This window comes from Gasterosteus aculeatus, chromosome 21, assembly GCF_964276395.1.
Source record: "Gasterosteus aculeatus chromosome 21, fGasAcu3.hap1.1, whole genome shotgun sequence".
Lineage (NCBI taxonomy): Eukaryota > Metazoa > Chordata > Actinopteri > Perciformes > Gasterosteidae > Gasterosteus > Gasterosteus aculeatus.
The window spans coordinates 18,673,499-18,691,179 of record NC_135708.1 but is presented as its reverse complement, the minus strand read 5'-3'; the positions used below and the strand labels follow the sequence as shown (position 1 = coordinate 18,691,179).

The 17,681-nt window shown below is 48.8% G+C and overlaps 1 protein-coding gene, 1 long non-coding RNA gene and 1 other non-coding gene across 3 annotated transcripts; 2 read left to right on the top strand and 1 right to left on the bottom strand.

Annotated features, from left to right (window-relative positions):
- Positions 1-190: 190 nt before the first annotated feature.
- LOC120811757 (uncharacterized) lies at positions 191-2,267 on the bottom strand. The gene is made up of 3 exons (XR_013454158.1): positions 2,205-2,267; positions 720-909; positions 191-594 (listed from the first exon to the last, which is right to left on the bottom strand). It is a non-coding gene; the product is annotated as an uncharacterized LOC120811757 (transcript).
- LOC144390089 (uncharacterized) lies at positions 369-1,427 on the top strand. The gene is made up of 4 exons (XR_013454159.1): positions 369-473; positions 562-651; positions 729-819; positions 1,151-1,427. It is a non-coding gene; the product is annotated as an uncharacterized LOC144390089 (long non-coding RNA).
- On the top strand, positions 1,514-5,762 carry anxa13 (annexin A13). The gene is made up of 11 exons (XM_040167335.2): positions 1,514-1,775; positions 2,649-2,724; positions 2,814-2,908; positions 3,009-3,179; positions 3,270-3,303; positions 3,715-3,794; positions 3,920-3,988; positions 4,091-4,192; positions 4,310-4,385; positions 4,479-4,591; positions 4,700-5,762. The coding sequence occupies exons 1-11, from the start codon at positions 1,761-1,763 to the stop codon at positions 4,817-4,819; spliced, it is 951 nt and encodes a 316-aa protein (XP_040023269.2). The 5' UTR covers positions 1,514-1,760; the 3' UTR covers positions 4,820-5,762.
- Positions 5,763-17,681: the final 11,919 nt, after the last annotated feature.

Genomic DNA, 17,681 nt, shown 5'->3' with positions numbered 1-17,681 from the left:
TGAAATATAAACGACACCCCATATTTTAGTCGACTTTAACCGTGTCCTGTGTATTCCTTTTCCCCAGCTGCTCCTCCATCACTGACGCTCAAAGGGAGTGTGTCCAGCACCGACCCCACGACGACCTTTTCCGTTCACGCATCCATCAACGTACGCCTTAAAGAAAATGCACATTTTTGCACAACACTGAGGTCTATTGATGTGATTTTAATCTCTGCAGGAACCTTGAGGAATATATTAAATTAGATCATACAGGCATAGCGGGATGAAATCATTGTTGTTTTTTTTCTTTTGAATGTATTTTTTGACGTGGACGATAAACACCTTTCCAGACTGATCCTGTGTGTGCGTGTGTGTGTGTGTATGTGCAGTGCGTGAATATGACCACTAGATGGAGATGTTGTCGTTTCTGCCAGGGAAACGTGTCAGCTGCTGCACACCATGAAGCCCAGAGGTCGAACATCACCCCAGAGGTCACCCTAGATCTTCTGCCCTCCTCGTGAAGACTGTTAAAATACAGTTCATGTGGGAAATCGTAACTGACGGTTGTTGTTTCTTTAGGGAAACAAAAGTCAGTATTACAGAGATCTTTGCCTGCAGTTGGAGGAGAAGAAACACCAGAGAATCAGAAATGAGCTTGACGAGCAAAAGGTACGTTATTTAGTATGAATTCGGACCATGTAGTTTACTTTCTACTGCTTATCGAATAACTACCTTACCGCCTGCAGCACAATGACACCATGCAGCACGCCGTCTGGGGGATGCCGGTGAGCGGCGCGGTGAAGCGGACCGGGAGCCTCCATCTTACCACAGGAGCAGGTAGACGGAGCTCCGCTCATCGGCCCCCTGCTCTGTTCCCCCGGCAACAAGAGCCCAGTGTTCTCACGAGGTCTCCTGATCAGAGGAGGTCTTTGACGGGAGAGAACAGACAGACAGAGAGTATGCAAAATGAGGATTGTGTGTCACGCAGAGTCCTGCAGTGCAACAAAACAACTCTTTGCTTGTGAGACTTGAGCTTCCTGCAGAGCTTTGCTGCTCCCCCCCAAATTAATTCCACCCTGAGCTCCCTTTGCACACGCGCTGGACAGTAGGAGCGGGTCGCTCTCTAAACAAGTTGTGTTTGAGGAACGCTGTGTTTTATTTCCCCCAGGTCCGCAATAAAAGCTTCAGCGGGACCCCCGTCCGGCTCCTGTGAGATGTTTGGACCGGGACGTCCCCGGACGGAGACGAATGCTGCTCTCCGGCTTTTGTCTTCCAAGTGGCGCGAGTTGGCGTCTGGGCCGCCACAGCAGCAAAGCCTGACGGCGGCAGAAGAAGCGCAGATGGTGAATAAAGTGAGACGGAGAGGACAAAAAGGGAATGAAGAACACGTGGACGGGGGGCCTGCGTAAAATAAAGTTATCTAAATAAAGCAAGAGCAACAAAAACCCCGAGGAAAAATAACAATGAATGAAACAATAACACCAACAATATTTATACAATACATAAAATAAATATATAAATGAAATAAAATATAATGAAAACAAAGCGTTATAACCGAGTACATTAGCCCATTAGTACAGCAGCCCCGGTGCATCATGGGAAACCACGGTGGTCCTGCGTGTAAACGGTTAACCAGCGGTCCGCGGTGACGTCACGCGCTGCCTTCTGTCCGCTGGCGTGAGCGACACCGGGGGAAGAAAAAAAAAAAAGTCACCCAAGAAACTACAGCGCGACTTTTCAGCAGCTGCGCCACTTCTGCGAAGCCGAACTCAGCGACGATGGGCAACTGTCAAGTAGGTGTTGGTGGAATACGCGGATTTATGAGGTTTATAAACGAGTTCACGGTCAGCGGCTCGCGGCTCTCTGCTCGTGGACGGACGTCAAACGGTCACGTTCGGCGGATGATTCCCGGTGATAAAACGAACCGGATCTTTAACGCGGATTGTAGCTTAAAATACATCATGGATCGGAAAAGAGTGACGTCTCCATCCCCCCCCCCCCCCCCCCCCCCGCGTTCAACCCCCCCCGCGTGCGTCGTGTAAATCGACGCGTCTCTGGGCGGTTCCCGCTGACTTAGCGTTAAATCGGGGTCAGATTTACAATATTCAGTTGTTCCTTTAAACGTAAACGAATGGCACCGTGTGACGGAACAACCGAGTCTGGCTTTACGGAGAGAGAAGGGGGAGAGTGGGGGAGAATGGGGGGCGGGGGGGGACACTCACTCACTCCCCTGCGGAATCGCACGGCTCCGTTAGCTGCGCGTGCGTGTGCGCGTGCGCGTGGATGAATGGGAGAGTCCATGATGATGATGGGGGGGGGGGGGGGGGGGGGGGCTGCTGGGGCGGTCGGCGCTGCCTCGGTGCGCATTTGCTTTCATTTCACTCTTTGGGAACTTCTGTTGCATTGTTTTATAGAATGATTACCCGATAATAAAAAGTGACCCCCCCCCCCCCCCCCCAATTTCAGCATTAGTGGCGTTACACTGGTCTAATCCCCCTTGTTGGCCCCCCGGGCAGCAACCTGCCTGTTACTCATGCAGGGGGCCCCATCAAGTTTGTTTAAAGACTTGTGGCCCTGAATTCCTCAACCAAAGCATTGTGCCCCCCCCCCCAGTTATCACCGCCCCCTCTGAACCTGATTCATTCATTCATCTTCTATCCTCTCAGCCCACCATCGTGCCCTACGAGGACTTTGACGTCGTGGCCGACATCAAGGGCATCCGCAAGGCCTGCAAAGGCTTCGGTGAGTTGGCAGCGTCGAGGTGGGAAGTGTCGCTGCCCCTTTTTCTCTCTTCTTTTTCATCTTGATTTCTTGTGTTTTTTTGTCCACAGGAACCGACGAGCAGGCCATCATCGACATCCTGGCCAATCGCAGCGCAGATCAGCGGCAGGAAATCAAAAACGCCTATTTTGAGAAGTACGACGATGTGAGTACTGTTTATTTGTCCCCACGGGAGCCATTTTAATTCTGATCGCAAGGCTAAATATATTGCTTTATTCATCGATCCAAATCTAATTCTGCAACAGGAGCTGGTGGACGTGTTGAAGAAAGAGTTGTCGGGGAACTTTGAGAACGCCATCCTCGCCATGCTGGACCCGCCCGTCGTCTTCGCGGTGAAGGAGCTGAGGAAGGCCATGAAGGGGGCGGGCACCGACGAAGACGTCCTGGTGGAGATCCTCTGCACCGCCACCAACGACGTCAGTCAGCCACCTGGGGGCCATTACCTCGGCAGTCTTTTATTTTGAAAAGAACATTTGTGTTGATTGTGTGTGATTTGTTTCCCACAGCACATCGCCATGTTCAAGGAGTGCTACTTTCAAGGTAAGCCACGTGCAAACTCAACTACTCCATTAGCCATCCGACACGTGGACAATACTTCTAAATATGTCCCGAATATATTATACTCCCTCTAAAAAGTTAATAATTGAATTCCGAGCTGGCCCCCATGTTCGACTCAATGTGTTTTTTTAGAATAGTTAATCTATTGTTCCTCCTGGGGACGTCCCGGCACACTTCAGGGAACTGATGAACAAGTGAACAAGTGAGGGATCACATTGTCACTGTCCTAATTCATTTTCACATTACCTTTTGTTTGGTTCAGTCTATTTCTCCACCAATTTTATTTATTTTCAATTACCAGAAAGTATTGTAAATTAAAGACAGAAGTGGACTTTTTAAATACTGAGACGTGAAACAAACATTGTCCGATTCTTCTTTTTGTGTCTATTTTAGTGCACGAGCGCGATCTGGAAGCGGACATCGAGGGAGACACGAGCGGCGACGTGAGAAACCTGCTCATGGCTCTGTTGCAGGTGAGCGAGCGGTCCTTCGCTTTCTGCTCCTCTCGTGTAACTGAAACCCTCCGGGACCGAAAGCGAGCCTTTGCTCCATCTCACACACACACACACACACAATCATCAAACTCTTCGTCTCCCAGGGCAACCGAGATGAGAGCTACGAGGTGGACGAGGAGCTGGCTGAGCAAGACGCTACCTGCCTCTTTGAGGTACTGTATATTATGTATATGTACATATATATAATATATACATTACATTCATAATATCGTCCCAGCGGATGCATCGATGCCGAGCGGTGTGACTATTTGCAGGCCGGCGAGGGGAGTTTGGGAACAGACGAGTCCACTTTCACCTTCATCCTGGCCTCCAGAAATTACCTGCAGCTGCAGGTCACCTTCAAGATATACGAGCAGGTGGGTGTCGGTTGGTCACGTGACCCGAAGAGAATGTGAATGTTCTCCGTGCCGACGGACGCTCGTGGTCGTTAATCGCCCGGCGCTCTGATTCAACTCGTCGTCTTCTCTCCAAAGCTCTCTGGAACCGAGATCCTGGACACCATCGAGAACGAGACTTCCGGGACGCTGAAGAAATGCTACACCGCTCTTGGTGGGTGTTGAACATCACAAACACAACACGCCCGAGCTACAAGCTGACGAATCGCACCCAAATCCATTTTCGCCTTCCTTTCATCCCCGTCAGTGAGAGTCGCCAAGAACCCTCAGCTGTACTTCGCCAGGCGTCTCCACGACGCCATGAAGGGAGCGGGGACCGACGAGGACACCCTCATCCGCATCATCGTGTGTCGCTCTGAGGTAACGGCACAAAAAAAAAGATGGCGGCACTTTCATGGTTGCCACAGCGACACACCGGTCGCCGCGTGATTACGTTACTCAAAAATGTTCCTTCCTCCTTGTGGACAGTACGACTTGGAGACCATCAAGGACATGTACCTGGAGAAATACGACGTGTCCCTGAAGGAGGCCCTGAAGGGCGAGTGCGGCGGCGACTTCAAGCGCCTCCTCCTGGCGATCTGCCACTGAGGGTCCGAGAGCGGGACAGAAACATCAACCACGTCTGCGTTACCGTGGATTCGGGCGGGCGCTCTTTTTAAACTTTTTTTCCACAGGTATTAATTATTTACAACATAAATCCGCATCGAACTGGACTGCCGGTCAATTACTGCCCGTTTCTTAGTCCATTCGAGCTCCAGTTTGAAACATTTACCAGCATCTAAGTGTAAGTCTGAGTCACTGTTAACAAGCACCAAGACTTTTACATTTCCAGCCCACTGACCACTGCGTGGGGTCGGATCAGGTGGCGCGAGCCTCGATGGCGTAATAACACTGTAAACGTGTTTGTACACTCTAGACAAAAAGTAATCACACTCATCTAACTATTAATCTGTTTTAGGTCAATTAATCCTTTGAGTTATTTTCTATATCTTTCACCCTCCATGCCCCAAACTCCGTAACTGTTCAATTTCACTGCTGTTACAACTAATGCAATCAGTCCATGTGGCTTGAAGTTTGTGCTTTCAAATGAAGAAACGTGAACTTTTGAATCGAAGGAATCTCGATCGATGGGAAGAAGGTTGAGTAATGTTATAAGTGGATGTTACAAGTTCTGATTCGAGAGAAGGAGGAAAAACTTGACAAATCCAAACACACCTCTCATGGTTATGAATATGTTTTTCTTTTGTATTTTACGACTAACACAGTAGAGTTTTTAATATATATATTAATTATATTATGTACCGTTTAGGCCAGTGGGTAAAAGAAAAACATTTAACGTCTGGATGAAGTCATTTGTGTGTCTTCATAAGGCAGCTGAGATCTGTTAAAAGTACCACTACCATGAGCAGCAAGCAACACGTAGCGCTGTGCGTGAGAGAGGCAACGAGGCCGATGGTTGGAGTCGTTTTATTTGTCTCTCTATAGCCGAAGAATGTTAATCCCATTGCAAATAAAGTTACCTGTAACATCACGCGTCATCATGTCTTTGACTGTCTTTGATCATCATATAAACTAATGGATCAGCATCTGGATACATTCCATTCTAATTCACATAAAGGATATTCAAAGATGATTCAAAGGAAGTCACTAATTGATGACTAGATGGAAAAGATCCTCCTGCGGAAGAACACGCCCCCTTGTTATCTGACACCCTTTTTTGCTGCCTTCAAATACCATCGGAAATACCCAAACATTGAATAAAAGTGGGCAAAAATCAGACGAGACCTGATATTTTACAGTGCAATTTAACCCATATGATACTAATATTGCACTTATAAACTGAAAGACCAGGCTACAATCCTCAATTATATAATGAGAACAATTGAATAAAGGTAAAATTGAATTGAATATAGATTGAATATTATTTAGAGAGTCACTGTTTTCAACCTTTTCCAACTGGAAAAGTAAGTCATCAGTTTATGCGTGGGGCTTGAATTGTCTTCAGTGATAATTTACTGCAAGATTCTTTTAACTTCTGACTCGTCACTAATGTCCAAGCTGTGAATTGGCCTCTCCTCTTCTGGCCACCACAAGAACCTCAAAAAGTCAAACATTGATTGCACATCAGCCATGATTGTTACAGGTTCTCGCCTAAATTATGTCAAAACTGCTAACAATAAGCAGGTTTGGTCCTGACTGTTCGGTGAGACCGCACACTGATCCTTTGTAAATGTCTGCACGTTTTACTTTTATAACTCATGTACATACGTGCTCTTATTTTGAAAAACATCAGCCGTAGCATTCTCCACTTTCTTAATTGTTGTCTCCATTATTCACAAAAACACAATTTTTTTGTAACAGCACGTGTTCTAGAAGTGCCCCCCTGTAATAACCGTGTAATAACATGCCCTGTCACGTTGGTCCCCCCCAGCCCTGTCGGTCCTGTCGGCGAGGCCTTGGTCATTGACAGCGACGCCGACCTCTCTGGGAAAATAGACCACATGAAGGCCAGCGAGGAGCTTCTGCCCATCTCAGGGAGGAGGCCGAGGGTGCTGCACTCCCACCGGCAGCAGCTAGGCGGCGCTGCAGAGAGCATTTTGATAAATTGATGATAATTTCGTTATGGGGAGGTGGGGGGGGGGACAAAATGCCTTCATAACAACTACTGATATTTTGTTCCACCCGTTGTGAACCGCTGGATTTCAATGTTTCACATCACATTCCTGCAAAAAAGTTGATCCCCTGAACAAATGTCCATTCTTTCCAGTTTGTGCATCTCAGTATCCACATTATTGTCTATTTTGTACTTGATCGCCATAAAAGATGATTAATAGCCGCTGTCACCAATAGGTTTGTATTATGTAAAACCAGAGGAGCGCGTGGTGTTAGAAACACCCACCAGATGGCACTCATACACCGTAATACGCCTACAAATCATGACTTCGCTGCAAAATGGTGGATAATCAATTTCCATTTCCCATCCGTTTGCCTTTTGTCAGAGCTGTAACTTTCTGTTCATTTAAATGCTGCATCTGAAGCGTTAGTGAAACAAGTGAAAACACTCTTCACAGACATTTCACCGGGTTGCGATGCTGTCATTGTCTTATGTGACGTTGCCGTTTCCGACCTTTTGACGGGAATCTGTGACCTTTCAGAAAGAGAGTCACGGGTCAAAGGACGCTGAATGTGAAACCTTCTGCGGGCTGCAGGGTGCTGCGCCCGGGTCTTTGTCTATCTGCTTATCTGTCACTCCCACATCCACAATCTTTCATTTTTTGCACACCGGTGGTCAGCAAAACCCCTAAAAAAAAGATGCAGCTCCACCTGCTAACTAACGCTCCACAGTGGCAGCTGTGAATTTGGTGTTAACGACTTGGCGTGATGGCGCCCAGAGCCCGAGGACGGAGAGAAGATGTGGGCCTAATCGAGCCTTAAGCCCCCCCCCCCCCCCCCCCCCCCCCCTCCCCATCTCCCCTTCCTCCCCCCGGCCCTTCTGACTCGCCTGGTGTGTGGAGCCAGCTGGGACTCCATTTTGTGTCCCTCCCGGTTGCAGGTGCCTCGTCACTGGGAGGCTCGAGTGGCCCGATGGGTACAAAAATCCACCCCCTCCTCCTCCTCCTCCTCTTCCTCCTCCCCCTCGTCTGGCTTGGATCTTGACCTTGACAGAAAGAGCATCTGGACGTTCTCACACAGAGTGGCTTGTAATAACCACCAATCACCTTCCTAATGATGCAAGTAAAATGTGTTTGACCTGCAGGGCTCAAATGTTTTGTAGTTATTGAGTCAGTGTGGGCGTGATAACCACCTCAGACGAGTCGTTTAAAGGCTCACCAGGCCGAGAAAAAGAGCTCAGGCTGGAACAGTTGATTTGATATATAGAAAATGGTCCTCCGCTTGAAAACCACTTTGTTTAATGTCGCTTTTTCCGGATACTAAGTAACAAGTCAGAGTCACTTATAACCTCTGTGCATCTCTAAGCACACGCTCCACGTGGCAGGTGGGATGCAGAGAGGTGGATCCAGAGAGGCAGGACGCAAAGAGGCAGATTCAGAGAGGCGGATGCAGAGAGGTGGGATGCAGAGAGGTGGGATGCAGAGAGGTGGATGCAGAGAAGCTGAGAGGTGGATGCAGAGAGGCGGATGCAGAGAGATGGGATGCAGAGAGAATGGAGAGGTGGATACAGAGAGGCTGGAGAGGTGGATGCAGAGAGGCGGATGCAGAGAGATGGGATGCAGAGAGAATGGAGAGATGGATGCCGAGAGGTGGATACAGAGAGGCTGGAGAGGTGATGCAGAGAGGTGGATGCAGAGAGGTGGATGCAGAGAAGCTGGAGAGGTGGATGCAGAGAGGCGGATGCAGAGAGAATGGAGAGGTGGATGCAGAGACATGGATGCAGAGAGGTGGGATGCAGAGAGGTGGATGCAGAGAGGTGGGATGCAGAGAGGTGGATGCAGAGAGGTGGGATGCAGAGAGGTGGATGCAGAGAAGCTGGAGAGGTGGATGCAGAGAGGTGGATGCAGAGAAGCTGGAGAGGTGGATGCAGAGAGGTGGATGCAGAGAAGCTGGAGAGGTGGATGCAGAGAGGCGGATGCAGAGAGGTGGGATGCAGAGAGGTGGGATGCAGAGAGGTGGATGCAGAGAAGCTGGAGAGGTGGATGCAGAGAGGCGGATGCAGAGAGATGGGATGCAGAGAGAATGGAGAGGTGGATACAGAGAGGCTGGAGAGGTGGATGCAGAGAGGCGGATGCAGAGAGATGGGATGCAGAGAGAATGGAGAGATGGATGCCGAGAGGTGGATACAGAGAGGCTGGAGAGGTGGATGCAGAGAGGTGGATGCAGAGAGGTGGATGCAGAGAAGCTGAGAGGTGGATGCAGAGAGGCGGATGCAGAGAGAATGGAGAGTGGATGCAGAGACATGGATGCAGAGAGGTGGGATGCAGAGAGGTGGGATGCAGAGAGGTGGGATGCAGAGAGGTGGATGCAGAGAGGTGGGATGCAGAGAGGTGGATGCAGAGAAGCTGGAGAGGTGGATGCAGAGAGGTGGATGCAGAGAAGCTGGAGAGGTGGATGCAGAGAGGTGGATGCAGAGAAGCTGGAGAGGTGGATGCAGAGAGGCGGATGCAGAGAGATGGGATGCAGAGAGAATGGAGAGGTGGATACAGAGAGGCTGGAGAGGTGGATGCAGAGAGGCGGATGCAGAGAGATGGGATGCAGAGAGAATGGAGAGATGGATGCCGAGAGGTGGATACAGAGAGGCTGGAGAGGTGGATGCAGAGAGGTGGATGCAGAGAGGTGGATGCAGAGAAGCTGGAGAGGTGGATGCAGAGAGGCGGATGCAGAGAGAATGGAGAGGTGGATGCAGAGACATGGATGCAGAGAGGTGGGATGCAGAGAGGTGGATGCAGAGAGGTGGGATGCAGAGAGGTGGATGCAGAGAGAATGGAGAGGTGGATGCAGAGACGTGGATACAGAGAGGCGGGACGTAGATTTCACCCCCTCAAGGAACAATGGATGTGACTGCATGTCTCTTCACCTCCGCCCTTGGTCTTCTCACTAATGAAATCTTAAAATAACCTGCTCGCTAGTGGAAGGAAAGTGGGTCAGACCACTGATGTGACGCCAATCCAAAAAACATCAAGTAGTGCATTGTGGGAATTTACCCCTGTGGTAGAATTGAGGTGGGGGCCGCAGTCTGCGTGCTGGTGGGGACGTCAACAACAGTTTTTGTCAACCAAAATCAGAGTTTCTTCAATTGCGTTTTAGTATTTCTATACCGCGAATGAAAACAGACTTTGTCAGTTTTGTGCGTCTAATCGTGCACGTTTACTACACAATGTGGGACGGACCCCCGAGCTGCTAGCGGGGAGAGGCACTAGAGGACAGTTCAGTCTCGTCATCTCCTATTGTTCGTGGCCAGACGCAGCATGCACACACACACACACACGCGTCCCTCCGTGCACAGTTTGATAAGATTCAGGCTGACAGTTTAACAACAACAGGCTTCCACTTCAGTGTTGGGTGACTCTTATTACACCATTGAAGACATGGACAGGTTTTTGTCCCTTCCAGCCGTCCACACAGCCAATCAGAGGAGAGTCGCTGATGACACGCCTCTTATCGATGCCAGGATGGAGATGATGCTAATCTGGACCCCTCTACTCCATCAGCTCCATCAACAAGCCGAGGTAATGCTGGTGCGTTCTCCATCTGGCTGTCACTGATAACAACTGAGGGCTGCTGGGTAATAGTCTCGCAGGCGTGAAGCCAGTAGGGGGTTGGGGGGTGGGGGGGGGCGTAATGTATTCTGGGGGGAAATCGAGCAAACGAGACCCTATAAACCAAACCCCATCTCCCCACTTTGAGGCACATTTGGGTCAAAGTCTGAAAAGCCGTGCGAGGGGGGCGGGGGTGGTGTTCCACGTCGCCATAGTTACACAAATCGCCATGAGCATGATTTCCTTCCTGGAGAGACAAGATGGCTGCGCGCGGCCACAACATCCGCGCGCGTCGTGTCGTCACGTCCACAGCGATTGTGATGCAGAGCCGAGCTCCTGCGCTCAGCGGGTCCGTTCCGTGTGCGCGGCCACGTCTCTCTGCACTTTTGGAATTATGCAAAGCTGGTACGACCTCTATTTTCAGGGTCACCGGCACTGGCTGTTTCTTTTTTTTTTTTTTTTGGAGTGTACCGACCCCCCCAGGTGTCCTCAGACTGACAGCGGTGCGTCACGAGAAGAGCAGAAACAAAGAGATAGAGGATGCCGTGGGCTCAGAGAGGTGGGTGTGCATGTTTTGTGGTGCTGCTCACAGTGGTCGGGTTGTTTTATGTATTTATGAACTCTAATTTTTTCCATCTCTCTTCTCCCCAGAAACCAGCAAACTCGTGTGACGGCTGCGTCAACCGACGACACAGAACAGATAATGGGACGTGACGTGGAAGAACACGCAAGATGACACCACCAAGGGCCCCCCAACCCCACCCTCGAATCCCGTTGGTTAGCCGCCCGGTGACGCAGGACAAATCTTTGGCACGGAAAAAAAAAAGGAAAGATCATTTTGACGGCTTTCGAAGGATCCAGACACACAACTCGGGTCCTGAAAGACTCGCTGCTGACAACCGGGGACGATCCCGGTGTTGTTTCAGCATGAGACGGTTGTGTGGCTCTGCGGGTTCTGTCACAGTTCTGTGATTCCTCCCCCCTCTCTCTCTCTCTAGCAGGGCCAACGACAGGCTGAAAGTGAAAGTAAAGGAAATAAAGGCCGAGTGAAATGACTGGAAAGCAACCGGCCATTAAGCGCCGATCAGGGCCGTCATATTATCTGGAAACACTGACAGATGGGAGGTTTGTCCGCAGCGTAAAAGCTCTCCCTGTCCGCCCCGATAGTGGTGATGAGGTCCGTGCTCACGTTACAAGATGTGCTTTGGAAAACAGTGGTGATTGCACGCCACACACACACACACACACACTGCCAATGATCTGAGGTCGCCTGGTCGTATTTCTTCTATTTTGTTCAAATTTGTGGTGGAGGGATTTTGCCAGATTAGGGCCTTTTCCTCTAATTGACCTCTGTTGTGTTACCAGATGTTAATCACACACCGCCGGGTTCCCCAATGAATCGTTGTTCCCAGACGCCGCTCTCGCACAGAATCCCATCCCGTTGAGTTTCCTTTTCGTTCAGCTAAATACTCGGGCTGCTCTGTTGCGTGAGGGCGGTTTTATTTTGGCGGGACCACGTGTGGGACGGCCACATGAGGAGACAAAATTGGCGCCGCTGCCGAAACGTGGAAAGCCACGCGCTGCTGCCACGTGGAGCAGAAGCACATCGGGTTCCATCCGAGCTCAATATGTTTGCTCCGTCACGGGAAAATAAGCTGAGGAGGAGGGAAACTAAACAGCGAAAAAGTTGCCAAACGCTTTTGGCCACTGCTGTTGATCCTGTTTTTTTGCAAAATCTGCTTTACAACAAACTTCCAGAGTTGCAGACGCACGCGGCAGAGGAATGAGCGCCGAAGAGCCCCACAGGCCGCGTGCGTCAGCAAGTTACACAACTCGGACGGTGAGTCACCGGCGGCGACTCGGTATCGGGTCAGGAGCCCCGCTGATTGCACTTATGTGGGCGGGAAAAAAGGGTCAGAAGCACTTTCGTCGTTCGTGTTTCATGCACCTAATGAATTACCTGCGCAGGAGGACGTTGGCTGGGATTTTTGTGGAAAGGAACTATTTTGTTTCAGGAGGAGATATCGCAACGTTTTCCATGAGAGTTCATTAACACGTTCGTGGTTCCCTGACACCACATTGAGGTTGACATTTGAATTTTCAAAGAAGAGTCAAAATGTCTCAACATTCCTCGCCTAAAATGTTCCACACATATTATTAACAGCAGGCGTATTGACTCTTCACAGGAGGAAAATGACACACCTGTAAATGATAAAATGATAGACGGTTGCATGTTGCATTTAACAGTGCAGGCGATGCATGTGCAGCATGTTAGCATGTAGCTCAAAACACAAGGCTGTAGTCTCTTATTCATGGTAATATTTAGTAGAAATTATTAAAAAAAACAAATGTGACATTCCTTCAATTTAAACACAATTACTAATGTGTGATCTTATAGACAGAATGACACAAATCACAGACTGAATGTCACTGAACAAGTGACATTAACAGCTGCAGAGTGTTAAGATTAAAGCCCTGCGTTAAGATCACTGAATTAAAATGTTGTATATCAAAGGCTGCTCCAAATACATCACTGCGCACATCAAATACATCACCAGTGAGGCGACTAGCGTCGCACAACCTGCCAAAGATGCATTACACGCTACTGCTCCCCCCGCTGGATTAGCTGCGTCAAGCTTGTCTTCCTCTCCGTTGCATCAAAATGAATGGATCTCTGCCAACATTCATCTTTTTCTCCCCCGATTTCACTTTTTCGAACGCCTTCTCCGCCTCCACGTGGCTCAAAAACAAAAATCAGCAGACGAGGTGTTTTCATGTAAACGTTGCAAAGCTCGAGCTTGTCCCGTCAGAAAACGGTTCTAAATGGAGCGTCATGCGTTGGCCTAAGACTCGCGGCAGTGAAATCCCAATGACCCTTCCGTCGACGGCGCATTCCCGTTTAAGTGGCTCGTGATGCGCTCTTCGCCACAGCTGGGAACGTCGCGGCCCAGTGGGTCGCCGCAATGGCTGCCGGCGGCCGCGTGTCCGTCAGGCATTCACACCACGTACCCGCGAGGCCACAAAAGCCTCATCAGGAGCCTCGTTCACTCCACCCGCCGTCCGCTGATCTGCATCACAGAGGCATCAACAATCGCAGAGTCCCTCCTTGAATCTCCTTCAAGTGATCTCTGATTTCGCCTGATTGCATGCGACACTGTGCCATTATGACCGTTTGATTAGTGGTGGGGGGGGGGCTACGGTGTTTGTGTGATCCGTTTAAGCAGCATTGTGCGAACGAGAGCGGACGGGGGAAAGGCGTTTTCGGTCGACGGTTGTGAGTGGCAACATTCAAGGGAGATGCATGAAATGTACAGTATGTGTTTCTCTTTTTGTGTCCGTGGCCAAAGGAAACCTCATAGATGTCATGCGGGCTGGACTTGACCTTGTGAGGGCGGGGCAGGACAGAGCGGGGTCCATTCAAGGCTGATAGCGATTCCCACACGTGCACACACACACACACACACACTAAGGGGGGGACTGTGTTAATCAATCAATCAGTCAATCAATCAACCTTCACATCCTGCTGCTTGTCCTTCACCGCTGCAGCAAAACCACGGTCAGCTGAGCGGGTCATGAAAGGGTTCTTCATCGCAGGGCCATGAACGCCGCTCATCTTTCTTCATTTGCGAATGCACGGCCGGTTTCACCAGGAACAATGGATTCTTGCATTGGTTTTTGTGGCGTTTTGCACAGGCATTGATCACAAATCATAAATGGCTGCGCTTTCATATAAATGTCGATTTCTTCCCTCCTGCCCGGAGCCAAGAAGACTCCCTTTCTCTGTTAATGTCACAATGCGGGGATGCTCACAATGACAATGCCGGCAGAGTTCAGTGAGTGGGCTAGAAGACACTTGTCATTCCAGTGCCACTTAGTTTCCAACAACATAATTGTCCTCGACCACTTTACACGGTTCTGAATCCTAACTCATTTCATGAAAGGTTGGTCGGCGGAGTGAGTCTGAAAACATGTCTCAAAACCGCTACTTTACTTTCAGGTAAGACACTCTGTTCATTCCATCTTTGTGAAGCTCATTTTACAACCATGTTTGTCTTTAGGTGTGATGTTTAACGTCTGCATGTCCCCCTGACATGCAGACATGCAGCTCTGTGACAGATGTCACGTTTTTGTTTATCCATTCATCAGATTTACATCATCATTATTGGTGAACGTATTTTATTACATGGGAATAGGTATAATTCTGCAGCTTAATTTGGTTCAAATTATATAATTCAAGCGCGTGAAATGAGAAGACTAAAATAAGCACATCAAAGCAGAAGGATTGTGCGAAGGCTTATTCGATCACGCAGCCATCTTATGTGTTTCATAAGATGAGATATCTCACGGCGGCGGCGGCGGCAGTCAGAGAGAATCATTCGTCGCGGTGTTGAGACTAGCGGCTGATTTACCTGTCAGAGAATTAAGCCTATTAACTGCTTATGTAACGCCTCACACATTTGGCACGCGGGTTCTAATCCAATATTTCACGAGTGGCAAAACAGGCAGACTTTTGGAAAGACAGTGAAATCCTCGGGAAGTTATTGCACAAGCCTGACATTAAACTTTTACCTTTACTGCATCATAATCGTCATTATAATAACTAAATATTTCCCACTGTGTCTTTACTGAACATTTTGAGGCCAGGCATAAGGCACATTGTCTGGGAACCATGGATGTCTGCAGAAAATAGGTGTCTAGCTGGATACGGGGGGGGGGGGGGGGGGGGGTGACATTTTCCCCTGATGTTGGTCATAGATCATGATGAAAAATAAAAAGAGTCTCCGTGTTATTGACATGTGCTAATTTCGAAAAAAGATCATTTGGTTTTGGTAGGTGCGTCCGGTCTGCACAGCGGGCTGCATCGTTGCCGGCTCTGATCACACGACTCTTATGGCCATCAGTGCGTCCCCATTCGTGGCGCTGCGTTCAGCCTCCAGAAGCCATTTGTAAAGCAGCGGAGCAGGAAATGAGGTTGGTTTACGGCCCAAACCTGGAGGACGTGCTGGAGGGAGCCCCCCACTCCAGTCACGCCGGGCCCCACCCAGACGGAGAGCTGGAGGGGGGGGGGTTGTCATTGACAGAGACATCACCAGCCACGAGATTTATTATTGGCTACCAGGGGCCCTAAAGCCGGCTGATTGATGAGGCTTAACGACACGGTCAAAGCAACATTTCTGGAGTCTCTCCCTCTACGTTTTCTCATTTCCTCCACTTCGTCTCAGTGAAAAAAAAGAAAGGTCTTTTCTCTCTCTCTCTCTCCTCTGGGACTCGCGCTATTATGATGAACTCTGTTCTCACGACTCATTGTCGTGTGAAGATATTTGAAACATCTCATTACAGCGGTGACGTCAACAAAGACCTTCTGCTCTATGTGACGATGTTTGAAGCAGTTGGAAAGATCACAAGTAAATGCGGGAAAGGATTAATTAAATAAACTAATTCAATAAAACAACCTCCTGTTATTTGCTCTTGACTCATTGTCCAAAGGGAAAAAGAAACGCAGGAGGTCATCAATATTTCAGCTGTAGAGGCCTCCGAAAGAGTTCAAACCGCTGTGCTTTCGTGCAAGTTGGGGTCATGTTCCAGTGTACTGCACAGAAACGACATAAGCTTGAAAGGTGACTTCAACAGACTGACCAACTGGACTGCAGTCGGATTCAATATCAGTAGAAAGATCACTTTCTTGCCCTGTTGAATCCCAAACGGACCATTAAATATCGTATCAAAGAATCAAGCATATCTTCAATCTTATCGTAATAATATTTGCACATAGGTGATGTTAAACTGGGCTTTTACAAAATGTGCCTTTTTATTTGCTATCCTAAGGGATAAAATCAAGTACCTTCAGGTGTGTTATTGCTGGTGTTATTATTACTGGATATGGAATTGGAAGGCTGGTTGAGTTGGTGAAACAACAATCTAATACGCTTTGCTGGATAACATTAGATGTTCTCCTCTCTCTCTCATGCCTCTAAGTATTTGTGAGGAAACAATCACTTTGCCATCTGTTTCTCTGTTGGATAAATTAACAGCTTCATCGCTTGAGCAATTAGTTTCTGACAGTTTGAGCAGAATCAATAATTTGATGAGGAAGTCGTAGCTGCATGAAATCTCACTTTTCCCCAACATGGAGAGTTTGTCAAAGGATTCGATGGGGCACATTTTAAAATTATGTCTTTCCACACCACATCGCACTTAAAATCAGTGTTGGTAAGGCTGGCTGGTGAGGACGTAATGCTAACGAGTTAGCTACTGGTTAGCTTGCTAACTGCTTTTTTGTAGCTAACTGGTTGTTGATATAGTGGTTAGCTTGCGAACAGCTTCTACGTTAGCAAGCTAACCGGTTGTGGATACAGTGGTTAGCAAGCTAACCGGTTGTGGATACAGTGGTTAGCAAGCTAACCGGTTGTGGATATAGTGGTTAGCAAGCTAACCGGTTGTGGACATAGTGGTTAGCTTGCTAACAGCTTCCACGTTAGCAAGCTAACCGGTTGTGGATATAGTGGTTAGCAAGCTAACCGGTTGTGGACATAGTGGTTAGCTTGCTAACAGCTTCCACGTTAGCAAGCTAACCGGTTGTGGATATAGAGTGGTTACCTTGCTAACAGCTTCCACGTTAGCAAGCTAACCGGTTGCGGATATATTGGTTACCTTGCTAACAGCTTCCCCGTTAATAAGCTAAACTGACGAGATCATCGTGTCTGTTCATTAGTAATATTACATATTTTGGTGGAATATTTGATTCAATTGATAGATATTGTTGTGTATTAATATTTCCATTGTTTTAAAAAAAAAAGCGTGAGATTCCACCAGACTTCCAGCTCTTCCCAACGGCGCGCGCCCCCCCCCGGGCCCTTGTAATGGGACACCGCCAAAACGTCCCGGCCTGTTGAACCTGACTCGCCGCCACGCGCCTGTTGTGAGCCTGTCGTCTGCAGGATAATTCATGACACCACTCGGGCTCATCTGCTGGACGTGGTTCGTGTAAAAAGAAAAACAAATTCCGTGAACTAATTACTGCAGCCTACTAACGTTGGCGCGCGCGCGCTGCGTTATCGGGTTGCTCATTGTGGACGTTTCATAGGAGCTGCAGCCCCCACTGACACGCGAGCATGTGACTTAAATGCACGCACAGTAAGTACGATAGACTGTCGGTCACCAGATGGGCTACTTAAGCTAAAAACGTGTGTATAAGTATTTGTTTGTCTGGCTTCTCGCGGCTGCTCATTTGAATT